At 45.7% G+C, this 26,730-nt stretch overlaps 2 protein-coding genes across 2 annotated transcripts in view; both read right to left on the bottom strand.

Moving 5' to 3' along the window:
* Positions 1-18,931, bottom strand: part of LOC103750331 (cytoplasmic tRNA 2-thiolation protein 1-like) — a 40,901-nt gene extending 21,970 nt beyond the window's left edge. Inside the window, 1 exon segment of the mRNA XM_029556256.1 lies at positions 18,852-18,931. The gene's annotated coding sequence lies outside the window, so the exon portion shown is untranslated.
* On the bottom strand, positions 4,844-18,983 carry LOC103750318 (zinc finger protein 665). Its single transcript, XM_029556254.1, has 4 exons — positions 18,852-18,983; positions 9,952-10,078; positions 9,692-9,790; positions 4,844-9,129 (listed from the first exon to the last, which is right to left on the bottom strand). The coding sequence occupies exons 1-4, from the start codon at positions 18,933-18,935 to the stop codon at positions 6,611-6,613; spliced, it is 2,829 nt and encodes a 942-aa protein (XP_029412114.1). The 5' UTR covers positions 18,936-18,983; the 3' UTR covers positions 4,844-6,610.
* Positions 18,984-26,730: the final 7,747 nt, after the last annotated feature.

Below are 26,730 nucleotides of genomic sequence, written 5' to 3'. Positions count from 1 at the left end.
TCTCTGCTCCAGAGAGCCCAAGAGACTGAGGGGCCTTATGATAATATGGTGTCACAGATGACCTGAGCTGAGGTGGTACGGACGGCTGTAGACCGAGGCAATGCAGGCAACCATGTGTGACAGGATCCTGGCCACAAGCTAAGGCCCCACAGCGAGTCAGTGTTGGAGGTAGGGGCCAGACTTGACCTCCCCAGAATCTTGAGTCTTCCAGGGCTGCCCCTCTCCACCCTCCAAGCTTAGTCTTCTGGTCTGGACCTGCTCAAGGGAACAATTTGCTGGGCTGTGTTCAAAGGAGCCATGGCCCCTATATACCTTTGTCACTACAGACATGTCTTAGTTACATGTTGATGAAAAGACACCTGACTAAAGCAGTAGAAGGTAATGAGGACAGCAGAGGAGAGGGGATCTCAGCTGCTTCCTCTGTCAGACAGCGTGTGGCCACGTCTGTGGGGCATTTTCTGGATTGCTTATTATATAGGAGGGCCTGGACTGTATAAGAAAATAGCTGAGTGGCTGGAGAGATGGCTCAGGGGTTAAGAGCACTGACTGCTCTTGCAGAGGACCCGGGTTCAATTCCCAGTACCCACATGGCAGCTAACAACCACCTGTAACTCCAGTTCCAGGGGATCCAGTGCCCTGCCCTCTCTGACCTCCGCAGGATGGGTGCACCTACCTACATGCAAACAATATGTTCATACACATAAAATAATAAAATATGGAAAACAACAACAGTGGGGTAAACCAGGGAACCAAGCCATTTAGCAGCATTCCTCCTCAATCTCTGCTTCAATTCCTGCCTTGAGTTCCTCCCTCACCTCCCACAAAAATGTCTGTGCCTTGGACGTGTAAGATGAAGTAAACCCTTTCCTCCACAAGTTGCTTTTGGTCAGTGTTTGATCACAGACACAGAAAGTGAACTAGAACAGCGGTTCACGCCTGTATTACCAGCACTTGTGGGGGGTGAGGCAGGAGAGTCTCAGGGTTTGAGGCCAGCCTAATATGATATGCGAATTCCAGGACAGCCCGCATGATAGAATAAGACCATGTCTCAAAAAACAAAACAAAAAAAACCCTCTCATCTGACAGCTGAGGAAACGATGTCACAGACAGCCAAGAAACTTGCCAGGAAGGCCTGAGAGGCAGAGCTGGGGTGTGAGGCATCTAGACCAGCTCACAGCACAGCCATGAGCCCAGCTGCTGCTCTGCCCAAACTTTGTGCTAAATCCTAGAACTACTGAAGGGATGGGCCAGGTAGATTCTGGGCTTGAAAAGGGTTAGGAGGCAGTGCTTTTCAGATCGAATCATATACCATTCTCTATTTAACCACCGTGTTCACTGCCCACAACAGAGAAGTTTATGGGCAGGTAGGAAGCACAATGCTTGAGATGAGATTGTGAATGGACACCAGGGTTCAAATCTGGGCTTTTCCAGATTTATTTTTTTATTACTTTTATTTTAGGTGTATGTGTGGTATTGCCTGCATGTAGGTAAGTGCACCCATGTCATGCAATGCCCGCGGAGGTCAGAAGAGGCTGCTGGATCCCCTGGGACTGGAGTTATGGACAGTTGTAACTGCCCTGTGAGTTGTAGCTGCCATGTGAGTGCTGGGATTCGAACCCGGGTCTTCTGCAAGAACAGCCAGTGTTCTTAGGCGCTGAGCCATCTCTCCAGCCCCTTTTCCAGATTTCTATCAAATTCCCCAGCCTTGTTTTCTCATCTCTAAAATAGGGTTAACGTGGATGGACGGACTTCTTCCTACCATGATTAGGGGAGAAATGAGTTAATGAAGGAGAACATCAAGGTCAAGGAAGAGGTTAAGAGCGGTCAGGTCGAGGTAGACATAATCACCGCCGACCAGCCTTCCTGGAAATTGTTAAAATCTATAGACTTTGTAAGAAACTGATATACTCTTTGTAGCCTACTGACTAACTTTAAATGTTAACCTGTAGAATGTGCTTTGTTCTCTGTGAAACTAATTCTCTCATGTATCCTGGCACAAACACCAACCTTGTGACTGTAGTACTGTAGTTTTGAGAGTATAGAAAAGCACTGCTAAAGAATTAAACTCAGTCCTCCCCACCTGGGGTTGAATCTTTGCCTTCACTCATTCTGCCCGTCCACCAGAAGACCCAAGTTTCTACAAGTTAACGCAACCTAGTTATAATATAGTGGATTCTTCCCCTGAAAACCTGATCACATTCATGACCTGTCTGTGGGACTTTGAGGGATTCAACACTAAAAAGTTACCTTTAGGTCACAAACCAAACAGATTTTTTTTCTCTTTTTCTTTTTTCTTTTTTGACAGGGTCTCACTATATAGCCTTGGCTGGACTGAAACCTGCTATGTAGACCAGGTTAGCCTGGAACTTACAGAGATTCACCTGCCTCTGCCTCCCAAGTGGTAGGATTAAGGGTGTGCGCCGCTAGGCCAAACTAACAGATCTGTGAAAACAAAGCTGTGAGCATACCTCAGGAAATCCTATTTCCCCCTCATACCCATCAATGCCGAATTCTTCAGTCTATGATCGAACAGAAAAAGAACCAAATGATTGGGGAGAAAGAAAAGGACAATGAGTCAGAGACAGAGGGATGAGCAGAGGCTTTGGAAGAGGAACAGGGGCTGTCTAGGACGGTCCTCTACATTCGCCATCTCCCTGAGCTCCCCTGCATCTGCTTGGCTAAAATCATCAGAGCTGGGCTTGCTGACTGCTGACACAGGATACTCAGCCATCCTGGGATGAGCTATTCAACACGGCCCTAACTGCAGTCGCCTGGGAGAGGGACATAGGCTGGGAAAGACTAGGGAGGGGCACCTACACTCTTTCCTGAGTAAACCCTCATCCATGGCTCTGTAAGCAAGCCCAATAAACTCTCTGCTTTCCTGGAGTACATTTTGGTGGACTTGTACCTTGGTTTGCCATTGGGATCAAGGGAGGACAGAGCAGTTTGTTTACATTGCTCCCACAACAGAAGGAATTTTACCAACAGAATGGAACAAAGGAGTTATGCACAATAGACCTAAAGAAAGTATAAGGGCAGAGGTGTGGGATGGCTAAGAGGATGCAGCTTTCTGGATGAGAATGAGCTTACTTGGCCTCTGGTGTTGAAGGGGCGCCACACAAAGAATGAATACTTAACTGGACCTGAGGTTCCAGTGTACATCCCAGGTGACACTGAGAGGAAACACCAGGGAACCTGTGCAGTCTGGAAAACCTGGGCCTGTGTCACCCTACTGTGGGTTCAGGATTAAATGAGGCCTCTCCCCAGACCTCTCTCACCACTGTTCCCTGAAACCACACCACAAAAAAAATGTAATAAGAAATTTTAAAAGAACTTAAAAATGCATACAAATGCATTATTTTTATATTCTATCTTCTCTGTGTAGTGATGTGTGTACACGTTCATGTGTGTGCACGTGTGCACATGTGTCTTCTGTATTCACTCTACATTCTATTTTTTGAGACAGGGTCTCACTGAGCTGGGGGAGCTCAGCAATTTCACTAGATTGGCTGACAGCAAGCTTTGAAGACTACTGTCCACCATGCACTGGGAGCCCAGGCTCAAACCAGGTTGCTTGACTTTTTACCTGGGTGCTGGGGAGTCCAAACTGAAGTCCTTGCATGGCCAGCACTTTACAGACTGTGCCATAGCTGCGGCCCCCAAACGTTGCTTTTTTCTTTAAAGCTCATATGCTATATTTGTGCAATAGCTATGACTTCTTGACTCCTGGTACATACAATTAGAAGTCTGTATGAAAATATGAACAGCTGGTATGGTAGTTTGAATGAGAAATGCCCCACTCCCAGGCTCAGGTATTTGAACACTTGGTCTCCAACAGGTGGAAATGTTCGCAGAGGTTTAGGAGCACGCCACTGAGGGTGGGATTTAAGAGTTCCTGGTTGTGGTCCTACCTCATTTCCTTCCAGTTGGTTCTCTCTGCTACCCGAGTATGGACTGAGATGTGATCTCCCCACTTCCTGCTCCCGGTGCTGTTGCCAGGCCTCCCGGGCTACTACGGACTTCCCCTCAGAAGAGTAAGCTAAAATAAACTCTTAGGTCACCTTCGGTCATGAAATCTTATCACAACAGCAAAGTAACTACTACAGCTGGTAAGGTGGCTAAGCAGGTTAAAGCGCTTGGAACACAAGCCTTATGACCTCAGTTCGATCCCCAGAACCCACTTAAAGAAGCCAGACTCAGTAGTGCACATAGGCAATCCCAGCAGGAGACAGGAGAACCACCTGGAAGCTGGAAAAGCCAGCCTGGAGCTCGCCTCGCAGCCGTTCAGACAAAAGGAACTCCGTCCACAAGGGAGGAGAGAAGAGACTCCCAAGACACCAGTCCTGGGACCTCCGAGCACGTGCCATGCTTTAGTAACTTTGATTAGTTTACTAATGCTTTAGTAACTTTGATAAAAAATATTGTAAAGTCCTGACTGAATGGCTGGTTCTGATGCCTATAGAGAAGTTCACCACACAAGGTACAGGTCAGAAGGAAAGGCTGACTAGAGCTCAGCTAAGCACGAAGCAGTGAAGGACACAGAATTTCACTTATGCATTTACCCAAAAAGATACAAGATACATCCATAAAGTAAAGCAATAAAAATTATTGATGACACGTCAAGATGGATTTTTTCTTTTCTTTTTTTTTTTTTTCTTTTTGAGACAGGGTCTCCCTGTAACACCAGCTGGCCTGGAACTCACTATGTAGACCAGGCTGGCCTTGAACTCACAGAGATCTGCCTGCCTCTGCCTCCCCAGTGCTGAGATTAAAGGCGTGGGCCACCACGCCCAACTCATCTTTCTTCTTTTTTTAAGGCAGGGTTTCACTGTGCAACCCTGGCTGGCCTGGAACTTGCTGTGTGGACCAGGCTGGCTGAAACCCTCAGAAATCTACCTGTGTCTGCCTCCCAAGTGCTGGAATTAGAGATGTACGCAATCACACCCTGAGAGAATAAACTTGACAAACATAAAATATAAATTACCTTCTTTAATAAAAATAACTACAAGGCCAGTGAGAGAGCTCAGCAGGTAAAGGTGATTGCTGCCAAGCAAGATGACCAGAATTCAATTCCCAGAACCCACCTGGTGTAAGAAGAAAATAGACTCTCACGAGATGTCCTCTGGTCCTCCCATGGACCTGTAGCACATGCATACCACATACATACACACAAATAAATAAATGTCATTTAAAAATAACCATAAACTACCTGTTCCTATTATGCAGTGAATTCTATAGGAAACCCTACTAAACGGAGGGAATACACATATGTATCCATCCATACATGCACTGACATATATATACACATATAAATATATATGCTGATCAAATACATGCAGTTGTGTCTATGTACACAGAAATATAAATTCATTTACGATGCACACATATCATACACACAAGTACATTCATAACATTGTACTCTTCACATGCCTGGCACTTAGGCCTATTGGCTTCCCACAATAAACAGTTATCACTGACATAATTTCCCATAAAATTCCCTGTAGTCTGCTAAAACTTTGTCTTATGCCAGGTGTGGTGGCGCATACCTTTAACCCCAGCACTTGGGAGGCAGAGACAGGTGGGTCTTTGTGAGATCAAGGCCACTCTGGTCTACTAGTGATTTCCAGGCCAGATGGGGCTACAGGGAGATCCTGTCTAAAAGAAAAAAAAAATTAAATCACTATCTACAGAAACATTTTTCTGATTCAGTCAGCGATAATCTGAAATAAAATCCATACATTTTAATAAACATAAATATGAATACATGTGCCTATCGTAGGTTATTTTGTGAGTAATTTTCCTCGTGTGTTATGTTTGCTGTGTCTAAACAAGCAATGTAAAGCTAGATTTTTTTTTCTGTTCAAAGAATAGGAGATGTACAATTTAATCTCTTATAAAATGATTTCCAAGTAAATAAAGGTATACAACTCATCTATGAATACACGGGTAACTGAGGAACTCATTTCTCAATAAAATCTGTTACATAACAACTGCAACTATTAAAACCGTCTCTTGAGCCGGGCGTGGTGGCACACACCTTTTAGTCCCAGCACTCGGGAGGCAGAGGCAGGCAGATCTCTGTGAGTTCGAGGCCAGCCTGGTCTACATAGTGGGTTCCAGGCCAGCTAGGGCTACTGGGAGACTCAGTTTCAAAAAGACAAAAACAAACAAACAAACAAAAAAAAAACTGTCTCTTGAATGAATTGTGTAGTATCAGTTGAATTCTGAGCTGTTCTTGAACACCTGCAGTTATTCATAACACACATACAGCTCTCCATCGGTGAGCCGCTGATGCGACTTCAGCTAGGTAAGATCTAGGTTAGAGTGATTTCTCAAACATGGCACTCCAACGTTTTCTCACTAATGTGAGTTGACATAATGTCATCTCTAATCCATATTTGTAACAGAAAATGGTTTCACTCTGAGTCATCTGGTGTCTTATGAAAAGTTAACCTGTCCCTGAAGATTTTCTCACATTCAGTACACACATAGGGTTTCTCTCAAGTAACTTTGTTTATAATCTTGAAGTTGAATGTAGAGCCAAGACTTTCCACAGCTGCTGCATCTGAAAGGGTTCCTCACTATGTGACGTCCACAAAAGTGGCACATTTCACGAAACAATTTTTGGGTCTTGACATTCGTAAGGTTTCTCCTCAATGTGAGTCTGTTCATGAGATGTCAACTCTGATTTCTGTGAGAAGGCCTTCCCACACTTGTCACAGACAAAAGGTGTCTCTTTCTTGTGAATCAACTTATGTTTAGAGAAAACTGACCTGCTTCTGAAGGCTTTCCCACAGTGAGTGCACACATAGGGCCTCTCTCCTGTGTGAATTCGTTCATGCTCTTGGAGTTGGACCTTAGTACAAAAGGCTTTCCAACAGTAGCTGCATTTGTAAGGTCTCTCCCCTGTGTGAATCAGAAGATGCACCTTCAGTTCAGGCGGTGAGCAAAATGATTTCCCACAGAAACTGCATTTGTAAGGCTTCTCCGCCATGTGGATTTTTTCATGCCTGCTCAGTGTTGACAACTGTTTGAAGGCCTTCCTGCACACCGAACACACATAAGGCCTCTCCCCTGTGTGAATTCGAGAATGTGTCTTCAGCTGAGATGATTTACTAAATGATTTCCCACAGTCAGGGCATTTGCAAGGCTTCTCTCCCGTGTGGGTTTGATAATGTGACTTCAGTTGGGACGGGTAATTAAACAACTTGCCACAGTCAGGGCATTTGTAAGGAGGCTTGTCACCAATGTGGGGCTGCAGACGGGGTGTCAATGCTGACTCTTGCGAGCCACATTTCTGAGAGACGAAAGGTCTCTCTTTAGTATGAATTAGCTGATGTTTGCGAAAAGATGACCTGCTACTGAAGGCCTTCCCACATTCAGTGCACACAAAGGGTTTCTCGCCCGTGTGAATGCGCTCATGCTCCTGGACTTGCTCCTTAGTAGAAAAGGCTTTTCCACAGTGGCTACATTTGAAAGGCCTCTCCCCAGTGTGAACTCGATAATGTGCCTTCAGTTGGGACATTTTACTGAACAATTTCCAACAGTCTCGGCATTTGTAAGGCTTCTCCCCCGTGTGATTTAGATAATGCACCTTCAGTTCACATGGAAAATTAAACGACTTTCCACACTCTCGGCATTTGTAAGGCTTCTCCCCCGTGTGATTTAGATAATGCACCTTCAGTTCACATGGAAAATTAAACGACTTTCCACACTCTCGGCATTTGTAAGGCTTCTCCCCCGTGTGATTTAGATAATGCACCTTCAGTTCACATGGAAAATTAAACGACTTTCCACACTCTCGGCATTTGTAAGGCTTCTCCCCGGTGTGGCTGTGGTAATGCACCTTCAGCTGGGACGGGTAATTAAATGACTTCCCACAGTCACTGCATCTGTGAGGCTTCTCCCCAGGATGAAGTTTCCCATGCCTGTCCAGTATTGATTTCTGATTGAAGGCCTTCCCGCACTCAGAGCACACGTAAGGTTTCTCTCCTGTGTGAATTCGATGGTGCACCTTGAGTTTGGCTGTTTTACTGAATGATTTCCCACACTCCTGGCATTCATAAGGCTTCTCGCCTGTGTGGATTTGACAGTGCACCTTCAGTTGGGATGGAAACTTGAAAGACTTTTCACACTCACAACATTTGTAAGGCTTTTCTCCAGTGTGGCTTTGTTGATGGGATGTCAACTCTGACTTCTCCAAGAAGGCCTTCCCACATTTATCACAGACAAAAGGCATCTCCTTCCTGTGAAGCAGCTCATGTTCACAGAAAACTGACCTGCTGCCGAAAGCTTTCCCACACTGACTGCACACATAGGGCTTCTCTTCTGTGTGAATTTGCTCATGCTCTTGGAGCGCGGCCTCAGTACGAAAGATTTTCCCACAGCCGCTGCATTTGTAAGGGTTCTCCCCAGCCTGAATTAGCTCTCCCTCCTTCAGGGGAAATGGGTAACGCAGTGACTCCGACATGTGGAGGAAGGCCTTCCCATCCTTGTATGAGACAAACGGGCTCTCCGCAGTTGGAGTGATCCTGGGTTTGTGCGAAGAGGACACGGCATAGAGTACCTTCCCACACTTAGTACCCTGATCTGCTTTCTCCTGAGAATAACCGTCGTGCTGTGTCAGTGGGTACTTATGGCTGAGACCGTCTCCACGCCCAGGCCTTGTGCAGGCTTCCTCTCCTCCATGAGTAATCATAAAGTTGGCCTTACAAGAACCCTGTGTGACGAGCTGACCAGACACCACAATGTAAAGAAGCTGCTTTGTGACACTGCTTTCCTTCTGAGCATTTGCTTCTAGGTTCAGATTCAAACTTGTTGGAAGCGAGTAACATCTTAGAAGTCCCCCTTGTGTGGAGATGAGGTGGGGTGCCAAAACAATGGTTTCCCCAGGCTTCTGACATGCACGGCCACTGTCTGTGCACAGTGTTTTCTTGTCGAGGACAGCACCTGGACTCGAGGGTGGGGTCCGGTTTGGCTGATCTCTCTTTGTAGGGTCAGTATTCTTCCACAGTTCTTGCAGAAGGGAACACCATGAACCATCTCTGGTGACTTCACTTGCTGAATAATCACTTTGAACCAAAGCTTTCTCAGAAAGTTTCTGTGATGGGGAGTCAAGCCCACATGTTTCTGGGAAGAGACGTGAAGGAACAGACACCATGAACAAGATCTAGGAGAATCACAGATCGGTGATTCAGAGTTTCTGGAACTTATATAAATAAAAATAACTACAAGCCTGCATCAAAATTGATCAAAAAGAAGCAAAATAGCCAGGCATGGTGGCGCACGCCTTTAGTCGCAGCACTTGGGAGGCAGAGGCAGGTGGATCTCTGTGAGTTTGAGGCCAGCTGGGGCTACAGGGAGGCCCTGTCTCAAAATGACAGGGGAAAAAAAAAAAAGAAGCAAAATAGCACACCCGTTTTTTCCCCAACTACATGTTGCTTCGTGGTTGAGTTAGTCCACTTAGGTATAATTATCTCCAAGATGAGACCAGCTCTTTGCCACATGATCACTTGCTGCAGTTTTACAAAGGTCCCTAACTGGCTTTGATAACATGTTGGATTGCAACATAAGCTGTAAAAACCCAGGGCAGGAAAAAGCCCAGGTGACCAACACCAGGAAACGAATACGGGAGACAGACTGATCGCGTCCCCAAGAGAACTCTACCCCCACCTGGGCAGCAGTCCCTCACCTTGACACCACCTCTGGCCTGAGAATTCAGCCTCCTCTGTCCGTGCCTCCTTTCCTTCCTCCATCCTAAAGATGACCTCCGGGCTGGGAATGGGATACCCTGTTAATGGAAGGGTACTGGATTTGTGTGGTTTCTTGTCTTTTTGGACCATCTCTTGCCTCTTGTCTCTCGTCTCTTGTGAACTTTGTACTGTCTTGGAGAAAAACCCAAACCCAAAACCTGACATTTTCCACTGGGTACAAAGCAGTATCTGCGCTCACCCACTGACACGAGGTGGCTGTAGATCTCCAGCATCACGTCCTGGTACAGGCATCTCTGGGCGGGGTCCAGGTGCTGCCACTCCTCCTGGGTGAACGCCACAGTCACATCCTCAAACGATACCAATTTCTGCAACAACCGACCACATTTCGCTATGAATTACTCATCACTGGCAAATGGGAATGCTATACAAGGGTGTTTTCTAATTGTTTTTCACCGTGATGTTTCATTAAGCTCCCCACAAAATATCTATTTCACATTAATCTGTGGTGGATGGGATAAAGAAAATTTATTTTGAGAAATCCTGCCAGTTATCATACATAATCATGTTTTAAAAATATTGTAAACAGGGCTGGAGAGATGGCCTGGCAGTTAAGAGCACTGACTGCTCTTGCAGAGGACACAGTTTTGATTCCCAGCACCCACATGGCAGCTAACAACTGTCCATAACTCCACTTCCAGGGGATCTGATGCTCTCTTCTGACCTCCTTGGGCATGTCACAACACGGGTGCACTTAACACACACATAGGCAATACACCCATACACATAAAATAACAAAATTTTAAGTATTATAAATGGATTCTAAGATTCAAACAAAAAATAAGCAGTACAATATTTATTAAGCAATATTCCAGGCTATAGTGGTGTCGGGTCCATTGGGTTCTGCATCATGAAACAAGCACCTAAAAGCTTCTTCAGTTAGAAGATATTCATTCCTCAGTTGCGATCACAAGGTAACTAAACACAGGCTAAAAGCCTGGCATCACCTCCTGCACTATGGCCTTTGGCTTCAGAGACTCCAACTTGGCTTCATATTAACTCCTCTTGAAATCAGTGTCTGCAGTGTAACTCGGGAACTCAGGTTCACTTGAGTAGAAGCCCCTTGTGATGGTCGCTGTTTCTTGTTTACTTGATACAATCTGGAATCACATAGGAAGCAAAACTCCAGGCACACAGTGAGTGATCATGTAGATTAAGGTTGGCCTCTGAGACTGTCCATGTAGGATTAGCAAAACTCCAAGCACACAGTGAGTGTTGGCCTCTGAAACCGTCCATGTGGGATTAGCAAACTCCAGGCACACAGTGAGTGTTGGCCTCTGAGACCGTCCGTGTGGGATTAGTAAACTCCAGGCACACAGTTGAGTGATCATGTAGATTAAGGTTGGCCTCTGAGACAGTCTGTGTGGGATTAACAAACTCCAGGCACACAGTGAGTGATCATGTAGATTAAGGTTGGCCTCTGAGACAGTCTGTGTGGGATTAGCAAACTCCAGGCACACAGTGAGTGATCATGTAGATTAAGGTTGGCCTCTGAGACTGTCCATGTGGGATTATCTTGATTATGTTCACTGATGTGGGAAGACTCATCTTAATGATAGACAAGACCATTCTGAGCAGGGGCTCCTGGACCATATAAGACAAGCTGGCTGAGCCCCATCATTCATCAGTGCCTGCTTCCTGAGTGTGGATGTGATGCCACCAGCCATTTCGAGCTCCTGCCGCTCTGACCTGACACCATGACGGACTGTACACTTGAGCTGAGGCTAAAATAAACACTCCTTTGAGTTGCTTGTCAAAGCATTCGATCACAGTAACCAGAAAAGAAACTAAGACACCCCTAGTAAGAATCACTTGAGCTGCGGAGCCTGCACTGCTCCACTGCATCTTCTTCACCAGTGACAGCTACAGTCCACGTGCGGGCACCATATTGGACAGCATATGCTTATATTTAAATGCCAACTTAAAAGAAAGAGAAGAGATAGGGACTGAAGAGATGGCTCAGTAGTTAAGAGCACTGGCTGCTCTTGCAGAGGACCTGGGTTCGATTCCCAGCACCCACATGGCGGCCAACAACCATCTATAACTCCAGTTCCAGGTGATCTGGCACCCTCTTTTGACCTCCTTGGGCATTGCATGACCTGGGGCACTTACATACATGCAGGCAAAACACTCATATATATAAAATAAACTCTTAAAAAGTAAGAAGTAGGGGCTGGAGAGATGGCTCAGTGGTTAAGAGCACTGGTTGCTCTTGCAGAGGACCCGGGCTCAATTCCTAGCACCCACATGGTGGCTAACAACTGTCCATAACTGCAGTTCCAGGAGATCTGACACCCTCTTCTGAGCTCCACAGGCACTGCACGACATGGGTACACTTACATACATGCAGGCAATACACTCATACACAATAAAAATAAAATATTAAAACAAAAAGATTAAAAGAAAGGAAAAAAAGGAACAGAGAGAGGAAAATGATTTATAGTTTAGTGGCAAGGTGTACGGCTCAACTGAGACTATGTGTCTAGCATTCATAAGGCCAAGAACTTTTTTTGGTCTTTTCAGACAGGGTCCCCCTGTAGCCCCAGCTGGCCTGGAACCTGCTATGGAGACGCAGAGATCCACGTGCCTCTGCCTCCCAAGTGCAGGGCTTAAAGGCGTGCCCCAGCACTCAGGAGGTAGAGGCAGGGGGATCTGAAGTTCAGAATGATATCATATTCAGCTACAGGGCAACTTTGAGGGCAGTTCAGAAATGCGGAGCCAGGTGTGGTGGCGCACACCTTTAATTCCAGCACTTGGGTGGCAGAAGCAGAGGCAGGCGGATCTCTGTGAGTTCGAGGCCAGCTGAGGCTACAGGGAGATCCTGTCTCAAAAAGAGGAAAAAAAAAGAGGAGAAAAAAAGAGCAAGCTCAAAATAACACCAGAACCAGGTCCTCTGCAAGAGCAGCCAGTGGTCTTAACTACTGAGCCAGCTCTCCAGCCCCACTGACTGGACTTGGTATGAAAACTCTACATGAGATAATAGCACTAGGAAGTGAGGATATCAAAAAATCACTGCTGCCTGGTGGGTGTGGTGGCACTTAGTTCCAGCACCCAGGAGGCAGAGGCAGGCAGATCTCTGTGAGTTCAAGGCCAGCCTGGTCTACATAGTGAGTTCCAGGCCAGCTGGGGCCACAGGGAGACTCTGTGTCAAAAAATTTTTAAAAATTCACTGCTATTTTTTAAAGTATATGAACAACATCTATGGTTATGTAGAGAGACACACCCAAGCACTTACACGGAGAAAACAATCTCTGGGATTTGGCTACAAACCACCTAGAAATGAGAAATACAAATGAAACAGAAACATGCTAATAGTTGTTCAAAGATGGGGTTCACTCAGCAGACAGTGTATCCTGCATTTGCTCCTGCCTAAATATGCCTTTTTCTTTAAAAAGTTTTACTCAGTTATTTTCATTTTGTGTATACGAGTATACGGCCTGAACATGTGTAAATCCACTGTGCATGCATTGTCTGTGGAGGCCAGAAGAGGGCGTCAGATCCTCTGGAACTGGAGTTAAGGACAGTTGTAAGATGCCATGTGGGTGCTGGGAACTGATCCCAGTCCTCTGCAAGAGCAGCCAGTGCTCTAACCATTGAGCCATCTCTCCAGCCACTCCTTTTTTGTTGTTGTTTTTTTTTATTTGAGACAAATATCCCACCTTGTCTCATTTTTGAGTATACAGATAAATGAACATGTGACACTACAGATAAATGTACATGTGACACTAAAGTGGGGAGAACATGTTTAGAGCAGAGGGGGGTAAGAACGAAGGGGAGGGAAGGGAAGGGGTGTTAGCTCAGAGTATATCATATACTTGTATGACAATGTCCTCTTTGACCCTGTACCAAGGTCAACCAGAGAAAATAGAAAAGAACAATGAAACAATTTGGTTTGTCCTTTTCTTTTTATTTGTTTTATTTCTTTTGGAGACAGGGACTCACTGTTGAGCCCTGTCTGGCTTCCTACTCATTAAGCTGTGAGTTGATTCCCACTGACACCAGATTCCTGAGTCTCTTTAGTGTCAGGATCTCAGACAAGGGCCACCATTCGAGGCTTAACTTTGTTGTTGCTGAGATAGGATCTCATTATGAGGACTGGCCTGGGACTACCTATGTAGACCAGGCTAGCCTTGAACTCACAGAGATCCTCCAGGCTTTCTCTCACAAGTGCTAGGATTAAGTGAGTGTGCCACAACACCGGGCAAATAATTTTTTTTTTTTTAATTAAGCAAAATGGGGGTCTGTTGAGATGGTTTGGCGCTTAAGAGCTCTGACAACTCTAGTAGAAGACCTGGGTTTGTTTGGAGCCTGTCATCCTGGCCCTTGGGAAGTAGAGGCAGGAGGATTAGGAGTACAAGGCCATCTTCAATTAAAAAGGGAGAGTGAAGCTAGCCTGGGCTATATGAGATCCTGTCAAGAAAAAAAAAAGGCAAAGGGGGGGGGTAGGAGGGAGGGAGGGGCAGAATGAGAGCAAAAAAGAGAGGAACAGAATGAGCAGATAAGTACAGTACTCAAAATAGCCAAAGGATAGCAGGGCTCAATCTCAGCCATAATAAAATGATCAAGCCTGTCAGAAGATGTCATACTGCCAGTGATCAGATTGGTAATAACCAGTGTGTTTACTGAACCTACACAGACCCAGTTTGCTGGGTCCGTCCAGAGGGGTGGAAATGCTGGGTCTCAGACAACACACACATCACAAACCGACATGATTGATACCTTCAGCAGTTGCTGAGGACCAACAGTTCTTCCTGTTTTCTCAGTGCATGGCCACATCTAGGCTGGGCATTGTTGGTGTGGCTAATTTTACATAGGGGGGGGGGTATGGGATGTTTGTTACACAGGCATTTCCTACTAAACAGGAAGCTGAGTTTCTTCCTGTCTTTCCTGAACTCTGCAAGTAAGTCTCTTCCTGACTTCTTACTCCTTTTAAAAGAAAGCTTTGCAACATGCAGTGATGGGCTTTTGTTAATATCAGTAGCTTACATAATGGGAGGAGGCTGGAGGGCTGTGAGACAGAGGGGGTGACTGGGAGTGGAACTGAAGTGGCTTGTGTTCACAGGCTAAGGGGATCCCCACAACAGAGGACTGGAAGCCAGCAGCAGACTTGGCACAAAATAAAACATGGAAGGGTTAATTTTTGAAATTCACACTCTCCATTCAGAAAATTACACTTTGAAGTATCTCAAATATGTAAGAACCAGGACCACATGCCATTAAAATAAATAATAAAAACTGAAACCAGGTTTTCTTTTGTTTGTTTTGGTCTTTTTGAGACAGGTTCTCCCTGTATCCCCAGCTGGCCTGGAACTCCAGGATGGCCTTGAACTCACAGAGATCCACCTGCCTCTGCCTGGGATTAAAAGCCTGGCTTGTTTTGTTTTTTGAGACAGGGTCTCCTAGCAGACCCAGGTGGCTTGGTACTGGGTATGTAGACCAGGTTGGCCTTGATCTCACAGAGATCCACCTTGCCATCACATCCAGTGAAAATCAAGTTCTTAAAATTCTAGGCCAGCTGGGGCTACAGGAAGACCCTGTCTCAAAAAGAACAAACTAAATAAATACATAAAAATAAAACAAAAAACAAAACAAAAGAATAGCAACTAGGCCAGTGAGATGGCCCAGAGATAACAGTGGCCCGGCTAACCTTGACAACCAAGTTTGATCCCCAGGCCAGCATGGTGGAGAAAACGGACTCCTACAAGTTGTCGTCTGACCTTGACACCTACTCCATGACACAGAGGCACACACAAAACATAATTTAAAAATTAGTAAAACTAGGGAAAAATATTTTTTTTTGGTCTTTTTGAGACAGGGTCTCCCTGTAGCCCCAGCTGTCCTGGAACTCACTATGCGGATCAGGCTGGCCTTGAACTCACCACACCCAGCAGGGAACAATTTTTAAAAATATTTAAAAAATATGTTTTATTTATTTTTATTTTATGTGTATGTGTGTATTGCCTGCATGTAGGTAAGTGCACCTGTGTCATGCAATGCCTGAGGAGGACAGAAGAGGCCATTGGATCCCCTGGAACTGCAGTACGGACAGTTAACTGCCATGTGGGTGCTGGGATTCGAACCCGGGTCTTCTGCAAGAAGTTCCTAACTGCTGAGCCATCTCTCCAGGGCAACAATTCTTTTTTTTTTTAAGAAGGGTATCCGGGGCCAGTGAGCTAGTTCAGTGGGTGCTCCCTATCACCTGAGTTTGACCCATGGAACCCACGTAAAGGCGGCAGGAAAGAATTAACTCCACAAACTGGTCCTCTTAGCCACAGGTGCACAGGTACACCACACTTGTGTACACACACACACACAAATAATAATCAATAAAAATCAGATGGGTTTCTTTCTGTGGAAACTCTTTAAAATGGAAAACTTAACATCTGAAAGGAAAAATAGGTTTGGGCTAGGGATAAGAATAGAGGGCATTAGGGAGACAAAAGGGATTTATAAACTGTAATTCAAACCCAGATAAATATAGTAAAAAATTAAGCATTTCTGTGACATCTTCAAAGGCATATATAAAACTTTCGATAGATACTTCATTTAAATACCTAAATCCATGGTATTCATTTTGTTTTAAATGACTTTCTCAGCCATGCCAGGTCTCTAAGACAGCCTGCCATGCACCCATCTCCAGGGTACAACCTCAAGATGCACCTACACATTAGAGGACACACTCTAATGCACACTCTCATTAGAGAACTACAGAATTCAGGACTCAGACTTGAATACACCAGAGGAAAATATCCCCCGCATGGCAGCGAAGGAAGCCAACAGGACCGTGTGGCATGTGGAACCACGACAGCAGCCTGGCCCCAGCCTAGGAAGCCAGAAAGGTACCAGGAGAGGTTTCCTCAGGGGATGGAGCTGACTGGCAGGCGGGCTCTGGAGCACACTGCCTGCTCTAACCCCAGGCTGCCTGCCTGTTCATCACTGGAAGTTGAGCCCGTTCCAAGTCCCTCAGCTTCTGCTCTGTAAAATGGGGTCAACAGCCACATGTAACAAGTCTCTTGTGAGGATCAGCCTGGGACACAGGAAGCTACAAATAAGTGCCTGTAATTGTTGCTACAGCTGCTGTTAGCTACAATTAATTTCATTTTATGACCAGGATAATTCACACACTTGAAAACATTAATAAAATGAATATCTAACATACAAAACCACTCATTGCAGGGCTGGAGCGCTGGCTCAGTGGTTAAGAGCACTGGCTGCTCTTGCAGAGGACAAGGGTTTGATTCCCAGCACCCACATGGCAGCAACCAACCACCCATAACTCCAATTTCAGGGGATCCGATGCCCTTTTCTGACCTCTGTGGGCATTGCATGACACGGGTGCACTTACATACATGTGGGCAATACACTCATACACATAAAAAATAATAAAAATAATAAACGAAATATTTAAAATCAGTCATTGCAAAGCAAAAGGCAGCTGTCCACCAGAACATTAAACAAGGCAGGCGTAGTTGCAGTTTACACAGCGGTGTGAACAGGGACGATGGATCCAAGCAGAATTGCACCTATTAGTTACCTAGTTGGGGATTCTTAGCAGCCTCAGAGGCCACAGAGACCCTAAAATTAAACTTTAGGACCCACCTTCCCTGGTGAGTTTAAAAAGGGAAACATGTTAGCCTTTCCTTAGGATTTAAAATCCCATATAAAAAGGTGGAGATACCAGGGCATTGAAACCTATTAGGGAAAGTGACTTCCTCCAGGTCAAAAGAATGGAATCTAAATTCTACTTCTGGCCCTGGGTGGAGACCTAACATTCTAATCTGACCCAAAGATTAGAACCTTACATACTACTGTCTCTCCTAAGAGTTACTCCAACTCCAAACCTGACAATCACCTGGCTCTCACCACCATCCACAGGAGATGAGGGACTGGCTTCCCCCAAGGCCCTCCCTCAGGGCACCTGCTCCCAGGTCACTGCTAGGCCTACAGACATTTCTGATTAGTAACTCAAACACCCCAACTTCTCCTCTCCTCCCTCTCTTTTCCGGACCCTGACTTGCTTGGCTTTCTCACAGTCCCTGAAGTTCCTCCCTGGCCCACATACCCTTTTCTACATTATCGTCTCCCTCCTCCTTCCTCCCTAAATCCACCAGAATTCTCAGTTTACCTGCCCAGTTGGCCTGCCCTGTTAGTTTTCTCTAAATTACTAATAAAATGGTTCTCTAGCTCCTTTCTGAGTCCTTTTTAAAAATTCCTTTATCAATGACACAAAGAACCAATAAATGGGAGCCCTAATTATGTGTTAACACTGTCTCTTAGAAGTGTACAGCGCACGCGCATGGAAAGCAAGCTTTGAGAACTCGGGGCAGGAGCCTGAGAAAAAGAAAAAACAGGGCTGGAGACATGGCTCAGCAGTTAAGAGCACTGGCCGCTGTTGCAGAGAACCCGGGTTCGGTTCCCAGCATGCACATGATGACTAACAAACATTTGCGGCTCCAGGGGAATTCAATGTCCTCTTCTGACCTCCATGGGCATTGTACAGTACATGGGTGAACTTACATACACCCAAGCAAAAGTTATACACATAAAATAATAATAAATATAGTATTTTAAAAAGAAATCTAAATAGGAGAACCCAAGAGGCAAGAAAACGATCCTGTCATTAAAAGGTAGTGGGCTAACCCAGGCATGGTCACTGGGCGTGGTGGTGCATGCCTTTAATCCTAGCACTCTGGAGGCAGAGGCAGGCCAGTCAGGCTACAGTGAGAAGAGACCCTGTCTGAAAACAAAACAAAAAACAAACAAACAAACAAACAAAAAGACAGAGGCTACCTTTGGTGGTAATCCCAGTACTGGAGAGGCCAAAACAAAAAAAGATTGTTGAGTCTGAGGGTGGCCTGGGCTATATGGCAAGTTCCAGGTCAGCCTCAGCTACATGTCTCCAGAGAAAGAGAGAAAGAGAGAGGAGAGAGAAAGAGAGAGAGAGAGAGAGAGAGAGAGAGAGAGAGAGAGAGAGAGTTGATTAGGAGGTATTGAACAGGAGAATCCCGAGCATCTCAGGAACAGGATCTGCCCCTTCCTATGTCTGCCCTTGAGATCACCCATGAGGAAACCCCTACTTACCTCATATGACCCCTCCTGCTCCTCTGCACCCAGTAGGTGAGTCTTCCGGCATAAACTCCTATCTACAGCCATGTCCCCTCTCATCTTCTAGTCCTGGGCTTTCTGGCAAATCTGGACTCCTCGTCGTCACAGAAGCTGAGCAGAGGCAGGCTGTGCTGGGAAGAGGAGATAGCCTGAAGCCTGGATGACTTGGTCCCAGGAGAGCTGAAGAGACACTGGAAAACAAACAAAAAAACAATGACCCATGCTCGCTCACTGAACATCTGACTGACCACGAACTTCTGAGGGCCCAGGCTGAAGGACATAGCAGAGGAAACGAAGCCCATAAAAGCCTTGCTCACTTTTGTGATTGACTCACTTACAAAGGAACAAGAACAAATGTAACTCTGGACCCAAGGAAGGACCACTGCAGCTCTCCCACACTTTAACAGGAAGAAGAACACAGTACTAATTTAGTTACTTCCAAAATGAAGACACAGATATTAATGACAGGGATCTGGGATCTCATTCCAGGGAAGGCTCCTTAAGCCCTGAACAACTGCCTGGCAAGTTGTAAATATGAATAAAAATCAGTAAGCTGCCAATTTTTTTTTTTTTTTTTTGAGACAGGGTCTCACTATATAGACCCAGACTGCTCTGGAACTCACAGAGGTTCTCTCTACCTCCTGAGTGCTGGGATTAAGGGGGTGTGCCACCATACATGGAAACTTAATTTTTACTTAATTTCAAACAACCCTTTCTGCTGTTATGTGATAAGCATTATTATTCTGCTCGATCTGCCCACAGGGTCACTAAGCACAATTATAGGGTGCTGTCCCCTATGTGGTAGCATCTAGAAACAATTCTGTTTCTTATTGCCCAGATAGCTCAGGGGGTGATGGCCAATCTGATTCCTATTCCAAGTTTCCAGACTTTCTCTGTTCATCCAAAGCCACACAGCCTATTGTTTTTTGACACATCACTGAAGTTCACTGACCTAATCTCCCAGCCCTCCACCCCCATTGGCCCAGAAAACCTGCACACATGTGCCAGGCCCCCATTCACGTAACACTTCTGGCTTGTCCATGATGAGATAGATGACCCCTCTATGCCAGAATGCAGAAGCCAGTGACTTCCAGTAACCTCCAGTGACTGGATATAGGACTGCCAGGTTACAAACTGCCTCCATCTCTGACAGGTCCGGGCTTGCATAATCATTACTGCCCTGGTAGCCAAAAATGTCTCCCAGACAGTGTAATTTACTGGTTTCTGCAGGAACCCCAAATAATCCCTAACAAAAGGGATTCAAACAGCATGCCCCAATATGAAAGCTACCTCATTCTGGTGAATTGCCAATCAATGAATGATCTTTATCATTTGCATAGAGTGGCCCTAGAAACTAGAATTTGCCATATATAGCTCTTATACACACACATATATATACACACACACACACACACACACACACACACACACATTTTTTTTTTTTCCTGAGCTTGGATAAAAGCAGACACCTGTAACTCCAATACTCAAGAATCAGAAGTAAGCAAATCACCCCAAGATCCAAGCTATATTGGTATTCATAGGGAGACTACGTCTCAAGAGAACAAAACACATGTTTTTCAGCTCTAGCTCGGGAGAGGAAATACCATGCTGGGAACGGAATCGGCCCTGCAGTCAGGAGCCCTGGTCCCCAGCAATAACACAAAGTCTTCCACGCGGGTCTACAGCTATGCGTATCTCCTGGGATTGTTCAATCCAGTCCATAAATGTTCACTCTGCCATGGATAGGGTTCAGATAGATTGAACATGGCTCTCTGTGTCCCTGTGGTGAGCTCAAATTCTAAATGAATTCTTTTTTTTTTTCTTTCTGCTTTAAATAATAAAGACGCTTTCCCAGGTTCCAGAAGTGCTGAGAATTTTAGGTAATCAGGTCCTTTAATAACGCTGGTCACTCGCAGTGGGAGAAATGGGGATAGGAGAGCCACCAGCAACTCGCCGGACAAAGGAAAATTCCTTACTTTTGGAGGGGGCCGGCCTCTGAGCTTAGGGGAGAGGGTTTCCGAAATTAAACTCTCTGAATTTAGCAATTAGAGAAAGTACTAGATAGATTAATAAGGCAGGGCCGATCCCCTCCCAAGAGACATCTGTGATCTGGTATTTTCTTTTCTTATGTAGTTGTGTTTTCTCTTCATGCGGGCCAGTGTGGGACCCCGACCCAGGCCTCCCCGCCATGGCCCCGCTGACACCCGGGTGCAGAAGGCCGTGCAGTCCACACAAGCACCCCCTCCCCAGGCCTGCGGGCTCCATCCTCAGCCACGTGCTGTCCTGACTCTTCCCCATCCCCACCCACCCTCCAAGTCCTCCACCTGCAGCTCCAGCTCCACCCAGCACGGACTCCCGCAGCACCCACGGGGAGTCCTCCCAGGGTCCCCGGTGCTGTCCTCGGTGCTCAGAGGGGACCGTTCTCGGACTACGATATCAAATCCCACGGGGAAGTGCACTGAGAAGTCACAGAACACAGGGATGCAGAAAACACGCAAGAATAGAGCAAAGCGGCGGCCGATCCCCACCTTCACCGCCCCCCGCCCCCCCGCAGCCCGGCGTCGGACCATCACGCAGCAGAAAGCACCGCTCACCGCACAGCATCACACGCCCCTCACCTCGAGCTCCCCGGCGCCTCTAACCCGGCCGCCGGCTCTGCGAGATGAAATGTCCAATCACCTCTCAACCTCCTTGCAAAATAACCCTAGAATGACTTGACCATTTAAGACTTCATGGCCACTGTCCCCACTTCCGGTGTCACTTACATTTCCGGCAGCATTTGTCTGCACTCGGTGGAACTAGGCGCATGCCCGCTAACGCTCCCACAGCTGCCTGTCTGCCAGTAGTCATCATGGCGGACTAGGTGTTTCCGGTTCCTTCAGAAAACGTCATGGCACCGCTCATAGGATGCTGCTGCTGGACGTCTCCATCACTGACCTTCTCGCACAGCCGGAGGGGTCCGCAATGACACCGAATGAAATCTGCAGGTTTTCACACTGTTCAAACAATGGACCCCAAGAAACGGAATTTCCCCAGGAATCTAGTGGTGAGTAGGAATGGGCTGAAGCCAGGCGCCCAAGGGGAGTGGCTCATGCAAACCTATTTCCCACAGTTCTGACAACTTCTCAGACTACTCAGCTGGACGGACTGGAGCCAGGTCCAGTGATAGTGGGGTAAACTGCATTGACCAAGTCCGGCTAGTAAGTCACACCTCTTTCCTTCTATTTAAACCTAAACCTCATGTCAGGACACTGATGCTAGGCTTGCAGGGATGAAGTAGGGGCCGGGGTGTGTGGAGCCAGTGCATCACTGGCTCTCTTGCTCCTGGTCTCAGTGTGTCCACATTGAATACATCTCCTTTCTCTGCTTCTCACTATTACTTGTTTCTTTAATTGGCCCGTAGAGGACAGTGGCCCCATGCTAGCTTGCTCTGGCTTTCAGGTCCTAGGCCCTGACCCCCAAATTTTCAGTAACGTATTTTTCTGCATTTCTGAACTATATTAGCATCTTAACGTAAGTTACTCCATCTTGTTCAGAATAGCTATTTTAACAGTAACCTCTTTTCACTTATGGGAAATATTTAAAAAGAGACAACAGCCTTGAGTTCCAAGAAATAGCTCAATCACAAAACAGTGGAATGTACTAATCTCAGACATTTACATCTGGCTAACGGCCGGTTTTCGTTTCTGTAACTCGCTTGCTATTTTAGGTCACCTTGACACAAAGTATAAGACCACCCTGTTATTGTATGACCACCCAGTAACTGCTGATTCCAGCTTTCTTACTATACTTGTTATGGCTGGGAAGTTGACTAATTTTTTTTTTTGTATTTTTGAAGCAGGGTCTGGCTGTAGCCCCAGCTGTCCTGGAACTATGTAGACCAGGCTGGCCTTGAACTCACAGAGATCTGCCTGCCTCTGCCTTCCAAGTGCTGGGACTACAGGCATGCACCTCTATGCCCGGCTGGAAGTTGACTAATTTTAAAATTACAAAGTTGATTGCCAAGTTATATGACTGTATAACTTGTCTGTATAATGATTGGTTGTTGATCAATAGATTCAAAGTTCTGCCATGTTGTACAAACATGATTGGTTCACAAGTGTCCTGTTTGAATTATATTTCTGTAATCCTATAAAAACTCTGGCCCTACAATGATCAGGGCTGCATCTATTTTCAAGACAGACAGCCCAGCCGGTCGAAATAATAAACATTGACCTTGTTACTTTTCTTAAAGTGGTGCTGGTGATTTTTTTTTTTTTGTGAACTCCGTCATATAAGAATTTTTTTTTATTGCACATCACTCCTTTACTATACTGATCTGAAAAAGATTACAGTTATGCTCAGAATGAGTGCTGAACCCACATGGTAGGGCCAAACAACTGGAACCAGATTCATAAGACAGTAAAAGACACATCTGGACATGATCAAGGCAGAGGGATCCTAAGATACACAGCAGGAGACACTCCTGTTCTTTTCTGAATTATTATTAATTGAAAACTGGGTGGGAATAATTGAGAATGGGAATCAAAGCAAGGCTCTAAAATGACACCTTCAATTTCTTTCTCTTTTCTTTACTTTTTTCAAAAAGATTTGTTTTTATTTTTATGTGTATGAGTGTTTTGCCTGAATATATGTAGGTGCACTATGTGTGTGTAGTGCCCACAGAGGCCTGAAGAGGGAGTTGGACTCCCTAGAAATGGCGTTACAGTTAATCAGCTGCCATGTGAGTGCTGGGACTAGGACTCAAATCTTTTTTTTTTAATATTTTATTATTTTTATGTGTATGTGTATATTGCCTGTGTAAGTGCACTGGTGTTAAGTTATGCCCAAGGAGGACAGAAGAGGCTGTTGGATCCCCTGGAACTGGAGTTATGGACAGTTGTTAGTTGCCATGTGGTTGCTGGGATTTGAACCTGGGTCTTCTGCAAGAACAGTCAGTGTTCTTAATTGCTGAGCCATCTCTCCAGTCCTTTCTTTTATCTTCTAAATTGCACGTGTGTGTGTGTGTGTGTGTGTGTGATACGAATGCCACTGCACCGGTGTGGAGATCAGAGAGTAACTTGCAGGAGCTGTTTCTGTCCTTCACCATGTGGGTCCCAGGACTTGAACCCAGATCTTCAGGATTGGCAGCAGGCGCCCTGACCCACTGTGCCATCTCACCAGTCCCTTTTCTTCCTGACACGGAGTCTCTCTGTCTCCCAGGTTGGCCTTGAATTCTTCATCCTTCTTCCTCAATTTCACAAGTCTTTCAATTACAGGCATGTGCCACCATGTCTGGCTGACATGAACCCTCTTGCACACGCTATTTTGGAACTGTTTCACAGTCACCATTGAATACGGTCTATGCTTTCATGCACAAGGTTTTTCTGGTGTTTGGTTTGTTTGTTTTCTTGGTTGTTTACATGTGGAAGACAACAAAGCAGGACAAGGGTGGAGTGAGGATGCAAGTGGGGAGAGGCAGGTCGAAGAGTGAAGACAGGCAGCTCTGTAGAATTAATGCAGTGTGAGGACCACAGCAAAGACTGTGCGGCATATTGTCGACGTTTGGGGGTGCAGGCACAGGAGACCCCCTCCCCACTGCTACTCAGCAGCCTGAGGAGTTTCCTCAGAGTTTTAGGAACCTCAGCTCAGGACAAACCAGGATTCATGGCTTTCACACTGTAAAGAATTCAGAATTTAGCAGGGTGTGGTGGCGCACATCTTTAGTCCCAGCAGGGGAAGGTGGATCTCTGTTTGAGGCTAGGCTGGTCTACATAGCGAGTTCCAGGCCAACTGGGGCTACAGGGAAACCCTGTCTTAAAAAGACCCCCCCCCAAAAAAAATCAGAACTTGCATATATAGTAGAGTTAGACATTTTATTAAAGATTTTTTTTTTTTTTTTGTCTTGAGACAGGATCTCCCTGTAGTCCCAGCTGACCTGAACTCACTATGTAGACCAGGCTGGCCTTGAACTCACAGCGATCTGCCTGTCTCTGCCTCCTGAGTGCTGGGATTAAAGGCGTGTGCCACCACGCCTGGCTTCTTAAAGACATTTTTAAATGTCTTTTATTTACATTTTTTATTTATTTATCTATTTATTTATGTTTGTTTGTTTGCCTCCGCCTCCTGAGTGCTGGGATTAAAGGCGTGCACCACCACACCCAGCTACTTTTATTTATTTTTATGGGTATGAGTGTTTGCCTGCTTGAATATAAATGCACACATGCCAGTCAGTGCCCAAGGAGGCCAGAAGAGGGCGTCATATCCCCTGGAACTGGAATTAACAGTTGTTAGCCACCATGTGGGTGCTGAAAACTGAACCTGAACCTGGGTCCTCTGCAAGAGTAGCCAGCAATCTTAACCAGAGCCATCTTTCCAGCCCCAAGATAACTTTTTTTTTTTTTTTTTTTTTTGAGACAGGGTCTCACTATGTAGTCCTTGTCTGGAACTCACTGTATAGATCAGGCTGGCCTTGAACTCAAGAGATCTGCCTGCCTCTGCCTCCCAAGTGCTGGGACTAAAGGTGTGAGCCACAACGCCCGGCTAAGATTCCTTCATTTTATGTATATACGTGTATGCCTGAGGTGCACAGATAAAATGTTGGATCCTCTGTAGTTGCAGGGTTTATGAGTCAGCTGATATGGGTGATAGGAACTGAACTCAGATCCTCTGCAAGAGCAGCAAGTTCTGTTAACCTTCAGCCATCTTTTCAGCTCCTCGAATTCAAATTTTAATATCTTCATTTTGTATTTGATGTAAATGTGTGTTTAGCAAACCACAGGGCCAAGTGTCTGTGGAACACTCATGATGGCCAACCAGTATCCTAATGCTTGAGTTGGATGATAAAAGCATGTACAAAGCAGACCATGAAGTAAAAAAACAGCTCTGGGTGTGCAGCATTCACAAAGGCTGGCTCTCCAGCCACAAGCCCAACTGTGTCTAAACCTTGTGCTAATTCTTAGAACTATCAAAGGATGATCCAGGCAGATTAGGAGGGTATGCATGGATTGCAATGTCCAATGTCATTCTGTTTTTTGTGTTTTGTTTTTGGTCTTTTTGAGACAGGGAAGCTGGCCTGGAACTCAGAGATCCGCCTACTTCTGCGTCCCGAGTGCTGGGACTAAAGGTGTACGCCACCATGCCTGGCTAAATAAAAATTTTAAAAATATTTTATTTTTCTTTTTTTTCATATTTTATTATTTTTATTTTACGTGTGTGTATTGCCTGCGTGTAGGTAAGTGTGCCCGTGTCATGCAGTGCCTGCGGAGGACAGAAGAGGCTGTAGGATATCCTGGAACTGGAGTTATGGACAGTTGTTAGCTGCCATGTGGGTGCTGGGATTTGAACCTGGGTCTTCTGCAAGAACAACCAGTGTTCTTAACCACTGAGCCATCTCTCTAGCCCCAAAATAAAATATTTTTAAAAACACAAATTAGAGCTGGGCATGGTGGTGCATGCCTTTAATCCCAGCACTTTGTCAGAGGCAGGAGAATCTGTGAGTTCAAGGCCAGCCTGGTCAACATATCGTGTTCCAGGCCAGCTCAGGCTACATGGTGACCCTGTCTCAAAATGACCAAAAACCCCCACGAAACACAAATTAGTAGTCGTATTTGCCCAACACTCATGACTTACTGACTTCTAGTATATCTGATTAGAAGCCTGTATAAAAATCAAATGGTGATAGCTCAGTGAATAGAACCTGTCACATAAGCCTTATGGCCTGAGCTGGATGGATCCCCAGAATCCAACTAAAGTGTGGATGTGGTGATGCACATCTGCAAACACAGCGTTTGTGGTGCTTTGAATGCAATGGTCTCCCATAGGCTCCAAGTATTCAGACATTTTATCCCCAGTTGGTGGCAGTTTTTGCAAGGTC

This window comes from Nannospalax galili, unplaced genomic scaffold (genome assembly GCF_000622305.1).
Source record: "Nannospalax galili isolate Female #2095 unplaced genomic scaffold, S.galili_v1.0 scaffold1827, whole genome shotgun sequence".
NCBI classification, from domain to species: domain Eukaryota; kingdom Metazoa; phylum Chordata; class Mammalia; order Rodentia; family Spalacidae; genus Nannospalax; species Nannospalax galili.
Note: the sequence above shows the minus strand (reverse complement) of the source record. Positions and strands in the feature narration are given on the sequence as shown.